This window comes from Cavia porcellus, unplaced genomic scaffold, assembly GCF_034190915.1.
Source record: "Cavia porcellus strain 051 isolate PalLab524CR breed Dunkin Hartley unplaced genomic scaffold, mCavPor4.1 scaffold_9, whole genome shotgun sequence".
In the NCBI taxonomy this organism is placed as follows: Eukaryota; Metazoa; Chordata; class Mammalia; order Rodentia; family Caviidae; genus Cavia; species Cavia porcellus.
Window position 1 is genome coordinate 40946901 of NW_026947492.1, and position 12742 is coordinate 40959642.

General features: G+C 44.4%; 1 protein-coding gene across 4 annotated transcripts; it reads right to left on the minus strand.

The window, feature by feature from the left end:
* Positions 1-2563: 2563 nt before the first annotated feature.
* Positions 2564-11898, minus strand: Izumo1r (IZUMO1 receptor, JUNO). 4 transcript variants are annotated; one of them, XM_063256226.1, is made up of 5 exons: positions 11491-11898; positions 10153-10296; positions 9306-9494; positions 8702-8837; positions 2564-8502 (listed from the first exon to the last, which is right to left on the minus strand). In XM_063256226.1, the coding sequence occupies exons 1-5, from the start codon at positions 11578-11580 to the stop codon at positions 8279-8281; spliced, it is 783 nt and encodes a 260-aa protein (XP_063112296.1). In that variant the 5' UTR covers positions 11581-11898; the 3' UTR covers positions 2564-8278. The 4 variants fall into 4 exon arrangements, with proteins under 4 accessions (XP_063112296.1, XP_023420357.2, XP_063112295.1 ...); XM_023564589.2 differs by having other exon boundaries at positions 2564-8547; positions 10153-10293; positions 11491-11882; XM_063256225.1 differs by having other exon boundaries at positions 2564-8547; positions 11491-11881.
* Positions 11899-12742: the final 844 nt, after the last annotated feature.

Genomic DNA, 12742 nt, shown 5'->3' on the forward strand with positions numbered 1-12742 from the left:
ATTATACAGATGGAAAAAAAATGTCATGTATGGAAATTCCAAGTATAGAACTGAGGACACAGGAGACCCTCAGTAAACTGTAGTAGACTCAGGATCTAGAATCCATGACAAGATGCAGAATGGAAAATTGTTATTGGCTACACCACTTCCTTCAGCAGTGCTCTGAAAATATTAGTGCAGTTTCAGTGAAGTTTAGAAATATTCCTTGCTGCTGGTGTTAAGGATAGGTGGAAAGAGTCTTTCCTTCCCAGCCTTCCTCTTCTTTCGTGTAGCCATGAGTCCCTTTGCCTGGCACCTACTGCCATTTTTTTACTTCATCAGATCCAACTTCTCTGTGTTCTTTCAGAGCTCTGTTCTCTAGATAATCATTCATGTTGCATGCAATATATCAGATGAAAAATACGATTAAAACTGGTAAATTAAAAATATGCTGGGAAGCAGTCTATCTTCTAACCCCTGAGCCTTCCTGAGCTAGGAAATGGCTTAAGAACTGGGTAATTACTGAGTAATGAAACCATAAGGACCTACAGTGTTTAATGTTTTGCGGTGGCTATTTTGATGCTCCTGGAGAGTGGTAGGGAGTGGGTGTGAGTAACCACATGACTTATATCCACAGAGGATAAACTACACCTAGCTATTAGTGAGAAATGGGTCCCTTCAGCTTGCTTCTTTGTTCTGGCTTCGTTTCCTAAAGCCCAGATTCCACCCCAGGGGAAATTGCTTCTCCTCCCAGAGCTGCCTTTGAGTGGCATAATCACAGCCTGGTAAGCAGTGAAGCGGCCTGGAGCCCTGAGCCCATCAGCGTCACAGTCAGTGGCTGTTGTAGGATCCAGAGCTCTTTCTGTAGACAGATGCAGAGTTCAGAAAAGGCTGAAATGATTTAAGTTTTGTTTCCTTTTTCACTTCTAGTGCCAACTTTTAGTCTCTCTATTTATAATATATCCTGACCCTGAAAATAACTGTGTCTCAGCTTTTAAGTCTCATCTTTGAGGGGATTTTAGTCCTCTGGAAAGTTTATACTTGCCATATGGCTAGGGATAAACAGGCTGTCTGGGACATGAGCTTGGAGATGGCTGTGGCTGTGAGATGCCCAGGACTCTAATTACAGCCAAAATGCTCTACTGGACACAGTTTTGCACTCTAAACTCCCAGCCCTGATGTTAACTAAATCAAGAGTTTATGTTTCAAACAACTTAATTCTGAAATTGGTTTTTCAGCATTTTGTTTCTTCTCCTCCTGTTTCAATGGAAAATGTATCCCATATCCACTGATCTTTGTGCTCAGCCCTGGATCACGTGCCCCTGAACTTATTTTTCTGTCTTCCTTTAACTTCATCTCCACTAACATCTTCCATTTGTCCTGCAAACACACTCCTCCACTTCAAAATAATCCCTCGATTTATTTACTTCTTTAATATATCTATCTCACTTACTCTAGCTGCCTCTTTAACCCACTGAGTTTCCTGTGTTTTTTAACAATCATCTTATAGTCTTTATAATTTTTGTTTACTTAGATTTTTGCTGGATTACACATTACAGTGTCATTGTCCATAGGACAGAAATCATGCTTTTCTCATTCATTATTATACCTTGTAGAGAAAAACAGAAGATAATTCAAATGAGAAGGAGCAAAGACTCCATTAACGGCATGCTCTAATGAGGGAATTATGGACTATTTCTTGCATTTTGGTAGAGCTTCAGAGTGGAAGACAGGATAGGGAAGGCTTCTAGTTTGTTCTTAATGGAGGCTGTTGGCAGGGGAAACTAGAAGTGGGCTTGCTGAGGCTGGACATTCCAGATTTGGCTTTTCTAAATTGGTGTTAGTTTGGGTGCAGGAGTTTAAAATATGTCAGCCTGCAGTTATTGATCAATTGATGACCATTTTGTATCAATTATTATAGGGATTATTCTTTGGCTTCCTGGACTATTTGCTATAGATAATGGAGTACCTGCCTGGCCTAGCTGTGGATTTATACAAAGCCTGGCTATTGTTTATATATCAGTGTTTCAATCTCCAGTACCAGCCCAATATCCAGTATCCACATATTTTACTTATAGTATAAGAACTCAGTAACTATTTAACTTGCAAGGAGCAGAAAGGGAGAGAACAGGAAGAGAATGAGAAAGAATTAAGATGAGTTTTGTACATGTACCAACTCCCTATCATAAATGTAATTTTTTTTTGGTCTTTTTCTTTTTTATCGGTATCGGGGATCGAACTCACGACTGCCTGCTTGCAAGGCAGGCGCTTATGCTGCTGAGCTAAATCCCCAGCCCCTCATAAATGTAATCTTACATACCAACAACATGCATTAATAAAAAATACTATTTATTAATTTAAATTACAGTGGTGCTTTGGTTCATGAACTCAATTCTTTCCACAATTCATGGTTGCAAGGGAGCTAGACAAGAACTGAATCAAATTAAATGTTGGTGCAATGTTGACCTTATGGGAGAGCTTGATTTGGTTTTTGTCCAATTGGGTTTGCCACCAGAATCATGAAAAGAATTAAGTTCATGGACCAAATTATCTCTGTGATTGATATGTGGATGGCAACACAGAATTTTTAAAATTTTGTTTATTATTTTGAAGGTAGTAAAATACAACAGAATAAGACAGAACAAAGCCAATTGAGATAGTGCAGTGAAATTGGTATAGAATATCACAGCAGGTTACCAGGATAATAATAGTAGGTACCATAGTATGTCTCATTATCTTCACAATAGTTTTTCTTTCAATCAGGTATAGCAAAATAAAATGAAATACAGATTATTATAGAACTTATCAAAAACAGAATATTGAATAGAGCAATACAGTTAATCAGAACAAAGCAAAACAGTGATAACAATATTTGCCTTCAAAGAGATGGTGGAAAGAAATCTTTCTTATTTGCTGTATTGCATGTCAACTTCCCAAGAGATGCTCAGACCTCTGGCTCCCATTTGCTAATGGGGACAGGGGATGGGATTCTCAGCCCATGTACCAGTAGGCTCACTGCGGCTTACTAGGGAGGTGAGTGGGTTGCTTTGTTTCTCAACACCCTAAGTTCCACCATGGTGCAGATCTTGGATCTCGGAAGACGCTGGGTGGTCTATTTCCCTGGAGCGGCCTCAGCTTGCCCGATCCACAGCTGCTCACCAGGGAACCAGAATTTGTTTTTGTGTTTCTTGAAAGACATCTTTCTACCTGCCTTTTTACTCTTGGTTTCTTTCCATATATCTTTACCAGCTGCAAGTAAGTAAGGGGACTCCCCATATGCTTTTCATTTTTCTCTTCACATTTCCCTTAGAGGATTACTAAGTTCCTCAGCACCAAATAACACTTCTAGGAAGAGTGGGCCCAATCTCTGGCCTAGCCCTTTCTCCTGCACTGCAGCTCAACTGTCATCAAGATCCCCATGCTGCTATCTCACCAGCATCTCAAAGCTCCCCTCAGTCCCACCTCCCCAGGAAGCCCTCCTCCTTCTGTTTTTCTATTCCATTCATTTGTGGCAAAGCACCACCAAAAGTGGTTTCTGATGGAGGGCTCCGGGGATGAGGGGAGGGATTAACTAGATGCTGCTACCAGGGGTGGAAATAAAGGAACGCTCCCAAACAAGAGCAAGCAGGGCTGCTTATTCAGAGCATGCTGCAGGGAGGGATTCAGGCACCATCACTTGTATTTTGGCTTGGTTTCAGAGTATGGATGTGAGCAGAACAAAGGGAATAAAGGAAAAGGGAAATAACGGGTGGTGTTGGCATAAACAGTGTGCCTTTTGAGTGCATTCAATTCATCTTTCCTTCTGGGGCTAGGAAAACGATTTGCTCTAACAGACACTATCCTGAGACCCAGAATAATCTGCAAATCTGGGTCCTTCAATAGTTAAAACTTTAAGAAACCCCTAAGGAATTAGTCACTTCTGTGGAGGTGGAGGTGGGGGAGATTGGAAGGGGGCATGGCACTTCTTTTTCAGGCAGCCACATAAACGTAGTCTGGGAACAAGGTCTTTGTGCAACAAATGCCGGATTACACCCACTTCTGCACTTGGGGAGGGACTTTCCTGCAAAGCGTTACTCAGAAAGGTATCTTAAATTAAAGACAGTATATTAAATTTTATTTTTGTTTTTCATCTGCCACCCAGGACTTCCCAGTATTCTCAGAGGAAGGACCTGAATGGGGCTGGCTATTCCTAACATGCAAAAGGGACTGGGTTGCATACAGCAGAAGCAGCATCCTCCAGCTTCTTCCTGTCTACTCAAGACCGAGTGGGATCCAGGCCAGCACCAGGACCTCTTTGAACTGTAGGCATCATCAAATTACCCAAAGCCTTTGATTTTTTGCTAACAGTTCTCTATTCCACACATTTTACTTAATACCTATGTTTATGGAACTTCATGTAAAATTATGATCCAAACTTTTCCAAATTCTATCTTCCTAATAGTCCTTGAATCTGACCTTTTCTGGACTACTACCTGTATCTAGCCTGACTTCATGACTCCTAGAAGGTTACTCAAAATTTAGTTAACATTTGTCTTCATATTTCACTTCTCTCCTGAAAATCATCCTATATTTCCTTTGGTTATCTTTTCTTTCATTTGGCCCTCTTTAAAGTTATTGTTTATATAACAATTGAATCTTAAAAAAATCTGCAGCTACTGGTTACAGAGGGTGAAATGAATGCCTGGACTCCCACTAAAACGATTGTTTATTTCCAACTATTCCTCTACCAAAAGCATGAGAAGAAAATCATCAGAAAAGAAGGTTTAATGAATATTTAGAAAATATAAAGCATATGAAAGCAATCAAAGGGTCAAGGGGAGGCTAGAGGAAGTGTGGGAGCCAGCTGTGGTGGAAGACAGAGCTGATCTGCCAGGCAAACCTCTGAAATGCTCTGAGTACAGAGTTGGCAGAGAGAAAAATAAACACACTCACCTCACCATGTTCTTTGCCTAAATCAGAGTTCAGAAAGCCCATCATTATTAATCAGTGGACCTTGGAAGAGGACTTCTTTAAAAATTAGATGAAATTCTGGATAGCGTTGAAGTTTCACATGAGTGTCAGGCCCCCGGCCCAAGATAGCCCCTGTTAACTCAGTCTTGAGAAAACAAATAAACAAATGGACAATGGTCAGGACGATATTAGAAATAGATCTCCAAATGTGATTATCTACAATAACTAGTCTAGAAGCCACTACACTATTTATAGTAGTGTCTAGACTATTGTCTAGACCATTGTGTCTGTCACGTAGCCCAGGAAACCATCCAATAACACCGATAACAATCAGTCCCAAATGACATGGACTTGATTAATACCTTCCAACTCCCTAGTTTTTATTGCTGCTTCAATTTAGGACAAACTGCAGAAAGCCAAATGGTCCCCTTGCCAGGCACCTGGGACGCACAGCTTTCAGCTACCTGTTGCTTTCCCTGACACCAGTCCTACCCAGAGAAGATCTGAGGATTTCCCTTTCTCCTACTCCAAAGTTTCCCCACTGCTCTGCTTGCCTTTGAGTCTCTGCCAAAATACAAGTGATGGTGCCTGAATGCTTCTTTACAGCAAGCTCTGAATCAACAGCCTCTGCCTGCTCTTGTTTGGGAGTCTTCCTTTATTTCCACCCCTGGTAACAACATCTAGTTACCCCCCCCCCCACTCCAATGCTCAGAACCCTCCAACCTTAGCAGCTTTATACTGAGAGAATGAAGATGTACCTGAGTAATCATGGAAGGAAAAGACATCTAGAAATGTTGATGTAGCCCCTCACTCTTAAATATGGATAGACAGCCAAAGTCACCAGAAGGGCAACACCCAGCAGCAGATGAAAGACAATCAGAACAGAATAGAACAGAGTGACCTTGGAGAAATCATCATTATGAGACTAGAAACAGCTTTTGAAAAATAATTCTAATTAGATCTTTGGTGAGGCATAAGAAGATATTACTTCCATAAAGCCAAAACAGTAGGTTGTGAAAAACAACAAGGGAATAAAAAAAAAAAAAGAGTCTCCTGGAATTAAATGTGGATTGCCAAAATTAAAAAGATTGGAAGAGTAAGATGAGAAACTCTGATAGAACAGAGAGCAAAAAGATAGTCTGAATATGCAGCAAAAAAGATAAGCCACTCCTTGTAACTTGTGTCTAGCTAAATCGAGAAATGGCTAGAAGTGGGTGCATCTGGTGGGGACCTTGGAGTTGGAGGGGCAGGTTTACTGGGGCTCTTTTGGTTTGGCTTGGAAGTCCTTTGGCTTTTGGCAATGTGTATAGATTGCTTTGACTGAAAGGATAATGTAACTGCAATTCTGACAGTTCACCCCACCCCTGCCAACCACAGGAAAGGAGTGAAGTTCAGTCTCCCTCTTGCCTGTGACTTCTCCCTGGCGAGCCAGCCCTCCCTCTTTTCCTAAGACCTCTACACTTGGTTCAGCTCCACTTAACTACCTACCAGGCTCTTTGGTGCAAGCCTATGAGCTGGAGTTATGGGATCACACTTTTCTAGTTTCAAACCTACTTATGTTTATGTTCTAATTTGAAAAATGTGGCTAATAAGAATACCTGTCAAGACTTCCACGAGGATCCAATGAATTGCTGCACACATGTTACACACTCAGCAGAGGAAGGCCCTGGGTGTGTGGCAAATGATCAATAACCACTAAAAGCTATTAGGGCTCCCAGAACTATCTTGGCTTTGCTCAGTCCAGTTTTTAATCTGTTTATGCATGCTTTTTAATATTTATCCCCTAAAATTCTTTAAAAAGGTATCAAACTCTCAACTTTATTAAACTAATCACCTCAGACACTTTTTTGATCCTTGATCCTGAAGAGATTTTACCTACCTGCAGTTTTCCAGCCAATACTGAAGTTTTTTCCCCCCTAAATAGGGTCTCAAAATTTGCCTAGGCTGTCTTTGCACATTTGATCTCCTCATCTTCTGACTAAATTGGATTAAATTTGGAATTCCTGTTCCTCATGGTTGGTACCTTGAGGCATCACTTGAGTTTTGATCAGCATCCCCTTCCTATGCCTTCCTCCACTGGGCTCAAGCCCTTTGTTTCTCTCATGACCCAGCTCTTGCCTTACAACCTTTCTTGCAAACTTCCTGTGATGAGATTTGTCCCTACACCTACTGCCCTCTGCCTCCTATCCTAGGTTTTAAGCAGCATGTATGGCTTTGTGATTGCAATGCTCTATCTGTGACAAGGCTTGCTCTGTAAATGAGCACATTCAAGACAGGTAAGAAAGAATGGAGGCCGAGTTTCTTTGATGAGCAGAGTTTGCTAGTGTCTGGCAAGAACGAGCACTTATTTGAAAGGCCAGCCAACTCAGGTGCTAGAACTGTCTTTGTCACAGAAAAGGTTGTAAGGAAGTCACCACCACTAGTCATGTAGTGCTGGGAGGAGTTGAGTTTCTGGATCCACAAAGTTCCCAGAGAGCAGACCACTCACAGAGACTCAAAGTTGTACCCATTCTCCAGTTCCATTTGATGCTGCCATCTCCTTCTGGGGAACATGGCACTTCCACAGAAGCACACACTGTACCCTAGGAAACAAGCTTTTTCTTTTTTATAATTTTAATCATCTGATTCAACAACCTTATTCCCCTTAGCTGAGTGAGAAATCCTGTCTAAAGGTCAAAGGAGTTGCCAATAGTTACATAGAAAGTGGAAAGGCTAGATTAGAACTCAGGTTTCCAAAATCCAGACCAGTATGTTGTGATTCTGGGAGTAAAAGAAAGTGGGTAAAGGAAGAGGGCAGTTGAAGTAGCTGCCCCAATCTTGGTATCCAAAATTGAACCAGTGGGCTGGGTGACCCCATCCCTCAACCTGGCTTTGGGTCTTTGTTATGATGAATCACTTCTAAGGGGTGGGTATTGACAGTGGTGTTATAAAGATATGTGGCAGATATTAAGAAATTAGTAACTCTTAAGGAGCATGCTAACTCTGATACTTAGTGTAGCAGACAAGCTGAGGCAGAGTGATTCACAGAGAGGACAGGTCCACCAACATTTTATTGAAAGCTCTATGGTTGGATGGGAGGCCAGGCTGCTACCATATGCTCTGCCATGGAAGGATAGGCAAATGGCCACAAGAAGATGGAACTCGTGGAGTCCCATTCTGAATCCTTTTGGTAAAGGCAAGGTATGGGTCACTGTAGCACTGCTGGTTCCCAACTGCTTCTCAGGTAGAGGTGGGGGTCTCAGGCACTAGCTACTATGGCCTGAACTTCCCCTTCCCAAGAAAGGTGGTGGTCATGGCCTGGCCTATAGTTGGTGGGAGCAAGAAAAATGATTGGGAGAAGAAGGTGTCCTCAGAAAAGGGCCCACAGGAACAGACAGAAGGCCATAAGGGTGTAGGAGTGCTCCCAGGCTGGGGCAAGGCTGGCAAAATGTTGGGCCACGGCTACATTGGGGTTTTCCTTATCGGGTGCAAACCACTTCTGGAGACAGCGCCCGCTGTTCCTGTGCGCAGAGCTCGCCTTGAAGGAGTTGCTCCAGATCTTCTCACACAGGTCAGCCGGGGTGGGGAAATAATCTGGGAAAGGGCGGCAAAGGGCCCCTGCTGGACAACGGCTCTTCCCTGTGGGGGTGACAGTGGAGAGCTCACTCCTCAGTGGTCACCTCCCATGTCCCCATCTTTTATCTCTTGGGGCAGCCTAGGGAGTGTTGATCTGCACCCAGACTGGAGGCTCCAATGGGCCTGCCTTTCTCCTGGCCTCTGCTGTATCACTTACCTTGACTCCAGTCCCAGCCTCCATGCCAGTTGGATTTGCAAGTGTAAGAACTGCTGCAGTCAGCCCACCACTCCTCACAGTCCTCCTGGCACAGCGGTACGCCCAGAACTCGCTCTTCCAGATCCTGTGGGTCCACCTGAGTGCAGGTGAAGTAAGAGACAGGAACATCAGTAGCAGACACTTGAAGACTACTAATAGCTACAGTGGTACTTGTGCCAGGTGCCATGTGTACGTCATCCCTGATGCAATCTCTACGTATAGTATTACTTTACAGATGAGAACAATGAAGCCAAGTGGCAAAATAGTTTGTCTCAGGCTGTACAGCTAGTAGGGAAAGGTGGAAGTCAAACTCAGCTCTGTCTAGTTCCCCCATGCCTCCTGTGGCAATCATCCCCCATCCTATTGTTTTCATCTGACCAGTCTCCCCCATGCCATGCTCCAGGGCCAGATACTTCTTCCCCTGCATCCCTTGTTCCAAGAAAGGCCTCTGGTTTTGCACTTGTCTATATGGGGCAGCATCTCCAGTTCCTCCTGGAGACACCAGCATATGATCAAGTTGATGCCCCTACTCTACAGTGCTTGGCTCAGCCTACTGCCTTCTCACCAGCCGGATCCAAGGTCCCAAGTTAGGGGAACATTCGTAGAAGCAGGTGGCCTGAATGAAGTGCCTCTGACAGCTTGGGGTCAACAATCCACAGTGAATCAAGCTGAAGTTGTGAAGGTATGACTCTGAGCGGTGAGCTTCCCAGCTTGTGGTGGCGGTGCAGCAGGCATTGTCCTTCCAGGGGGCACACTGAAGGTGAGGAAAAAGCAATAGGCATGAAGAGTAAGAGGCAGGCTTGCTGAGTGTTTTGGGCAGAAGTGAGTGTGTCCTTCAGGAGAAAGTCTGAGCTCATTGGGGTCAGCACCTTCCTGCAGAGGAGGAACCCGAGGATCTGTCAGTATTTACCTAGAACACAGCAGGCACCTGCACAGTGAGCCCCCTGCCACAGGCTGCTGCAGTGCTGTAGGAACACAACTTCTAGGGTCTCAGTCCTGAGAGGCAACAGAGGCCTTTAGGGGGAAAGCAAGGGCAGCAGAGCCACAGTGAGACCTGGGGGAAGCTGGGGTTTCACTGTGTGAAAGAACCTGTATGCTCAATGGCAGCTTTTCCTCCCACATCCTTGGGAGTTGCCTTCAGCAGCTTGGGAGGAGGTCATTCTGTTGCCCAGGTCTATCAGTAGGAAGGTTTCTTTGGCTCTGTGTTGAGTTAACAGGAGTCTTTGGGATCACCTTCTGGCCCTCTCAAATGGCCAGAGTAGCTCAATGGTGGAGTTTTGGGATATTTTTCACCTAAGGAACTGAACAATCTGTGGTCCAGAGACAACTTTGGCATTGGTGTTGCTTCCTGATTTGCAAAAAAAAAAAAAAGAAAGAAAGAAAGCCCCATTTCAGCTCCTGGGTCTCTGTACCTGCAGAAAGAGCTTATCTTCTGGACCAGGTTCTCTCTTGTGGTATCTGGCATTCATGCAGACATTCAGCAGCTTGTCCCCAGCCTGGGTGGGCATAACTGTCCACAGCCCTAGCAGGAGCCACCACCACTGTGCCATGGCCTGCTGCAAGAAGACACACATGCTGCTCATGTGATGGAGAGGACCCCCAGTCCACTTCCTCTACCATAGGAGACCCCAGAGAGAAAGAATGGGCTTCTTTAAGTGGCTGCCACACTCTGCATGTGCCCAGGACCTTCTGTCTGGGGCAGTATCATAGAATATCAGGGCAGGTGGGATAATTCTTTGAGGTCTGACATCCCACACCCAACCACTGTACAGATGAAAAAAACCGAAGCCTAGACTGATACCAGCGCTAAAAAGCAGGTCAGAAAAGAATATTTGCAGCATTTCTCAGAAATTTTTCCTAACTCCTTTCTACTCATAGAACCAGCCTTTCTAGTATATGGGCTGCAAATTCAGAACCTTGGTGTTGGCCCACAGCAAACCCCCAAATATTGGTTCAGTAACTGAGTAAGTGCCCAGTAATCAGATCCTCCATGGGGCCAAAACACATAAGGGGATGGGATGGTGTGGCCAGTGTTACCCCATTTTATGTCAGCTCTAAGTCTAGCCCCAAAGTGGGCTCCAAACAAAGCCTGCAGTTCCACCAACAGCTTGTCCCTAACCCAGCTCCGTTTGGCTTAGAGTCTTTCCTTTAGAGCAGTAATTCTGCTTCCACCAACCTCAAGTCATTTCAAGTCTATCCTGAACACAAGGCGTCCTGGATGCCCTCTCAGAGCTGGGAGCATGCCTAGGACTTAGGATGTACAGAGCTTCACGTCTAAACCCAAGGCCCTGTTCCAGCACAGCCGTGAGGCAGGCCTTTGTCTTGCTGTTTGTTGAGCACTGTATTTCCCATTATGTTCTGGATTGTACTGGCAATAAGAGGAATGGGGAGAGAAAACTTTTCTAAACCCACCCCACCAAACCAACAGAACATCTACCTAGAAGCATCCAAACCCTAGAAAATAAACTCTTCAATCTTCACCATCCTGGAGCCCCTGGCTCTTCTAACCTCTTGCATCTATCACAGGAGAACTGAGCAATTGCAGACTAGGATGAGTTCAGAGTTCCAGACTTCCTGGGGATGGGGTCCCAGCCTCTGCCCCTGGAGTTCATCCTTCAGTCTAACCTGAGGCTACTCTCTCTCCAACAGTTCTAGGCCTGGGTACCCCTGCTGAGCCTTTTTTTTTTTAAGTACCAAGTATGTTAGGCGAAAAGAGGAAAGATGCTATCCTAGTACTTTTTCATACTCACTTTTCGGGCAGGAGTCCTCCAGGGCTCCCTCCTGCCTCCTAGAGACATGAGCAAGGCCAGGTCAATGGGAATAATACCACCAGTTGCCATTTATTACCATCAGCCGCCAGTTTCTATAAGGTCCAGGTGCAGAAGCAGAACTGTAGGTGGCTCCAGCTGAGTAGCCTCCTTATCTGAAGGCTGCTGTGGGGTCTAAGAGGGTCTGCTTCCTTGGAGAAGGAAGACGTGGTAGAGTGAGAATTCCAGGGTCCTACAGACAGCTGCTAAGTGCAGCTCTCAGTGCTGCCTCACCAGCTGGATGACTTTGAGGAAGTTAGATTTTTCTAAGTATCAGCTTCTCCATCTGTCAAGGGAGCCGTTAAAATGAGGCAGCTGAGGGAAAGAAAAAGTTCACGAAAAGGACTTGGTATAGCTGCTGACAGAGTTAAGTTTCAAGGTTTATTTCTTGATCTTATTCTCTGGAGCTTCCCCTCTGTTCTCTCCCGTTGCTCTGTTCTGCAGATCTACTTGCCCTGAGTGTCCTCTCACACTCAGGATCCAGGGTTCATTCTGCACAGGGTGCACAGATGAGCTGGAGTCTTGGGAACTTAAGAATTTCACTATGTCACAAAAAAACAAACCAAAAAACCAAACCATCCCTCACAACCCACAAAGCACCCTCCATCAGCTCACAGCGACTGTTGGCTTGCGAGATACTATTCCAAAATTGTTTCACCGAAATAGAACCCATGTGTTTACCCATTTCTCACATTTCATCTGAGAAGTTACTGAAGTTACTCAAGCTTTATTGACTCAGAGGAAAAGAAAGCAAAACATAAAAAGCATTCTGAAGAAAATATACTTTGATGTTCAACCAAACAGTTAAAGTACATATTAATCATCTTGTTGGAAAATGACATGTTCCACACCTAAGAAATCACAGCTCCTGTCTTTACTGAGCAGCAGCAAAGACCGGACACTGGGCTGGTGCCATCTGTGCACAGTCTGTCTTCCTATTTGCAGCAATTCCCAGAGTGAATATCATCCGTATATTAGATGTAGGAAAACTGAGGCTTTGAGTTTAGAGTGCAGAGCTAAGGTCTGAACCTAGCTGTACATATATGAGTCCATATCAGACAAAGTGGAGACCACTAGAACTTGATATACTGACTCTTTAGACTTAAATGCCGCAGACAGATTGTGAGTGCATGTGTGTATGTGTGTGTGTTGGCTTGTGTGGGGGAAACACTGATAGTTACACACTGAGCATCCA

Coding starts and splice junctions, on each gene's coding strand:
- Izumo1r (XM_063256225.1), bottom strand. CDS start 11,580: ATGGCAACTGGTGGTATTATTCCCATTGACCTGGCCTTGCTCATGTCT. Junction 8,838..9,305: donor TGGGACCTTGGATCCGGCTG/GTGAGAAGGCAG, acceptor ACCTGCACTCAG/GTGGACCCACAGGATCTGGA. Junction 8,548..8,701: donor AGGCTGGGACTGGAGTCAAG/GTAAGTGATACA, acceptor TCACCCCCACAG/GGAAGAGCCGTTGTCCAGCA.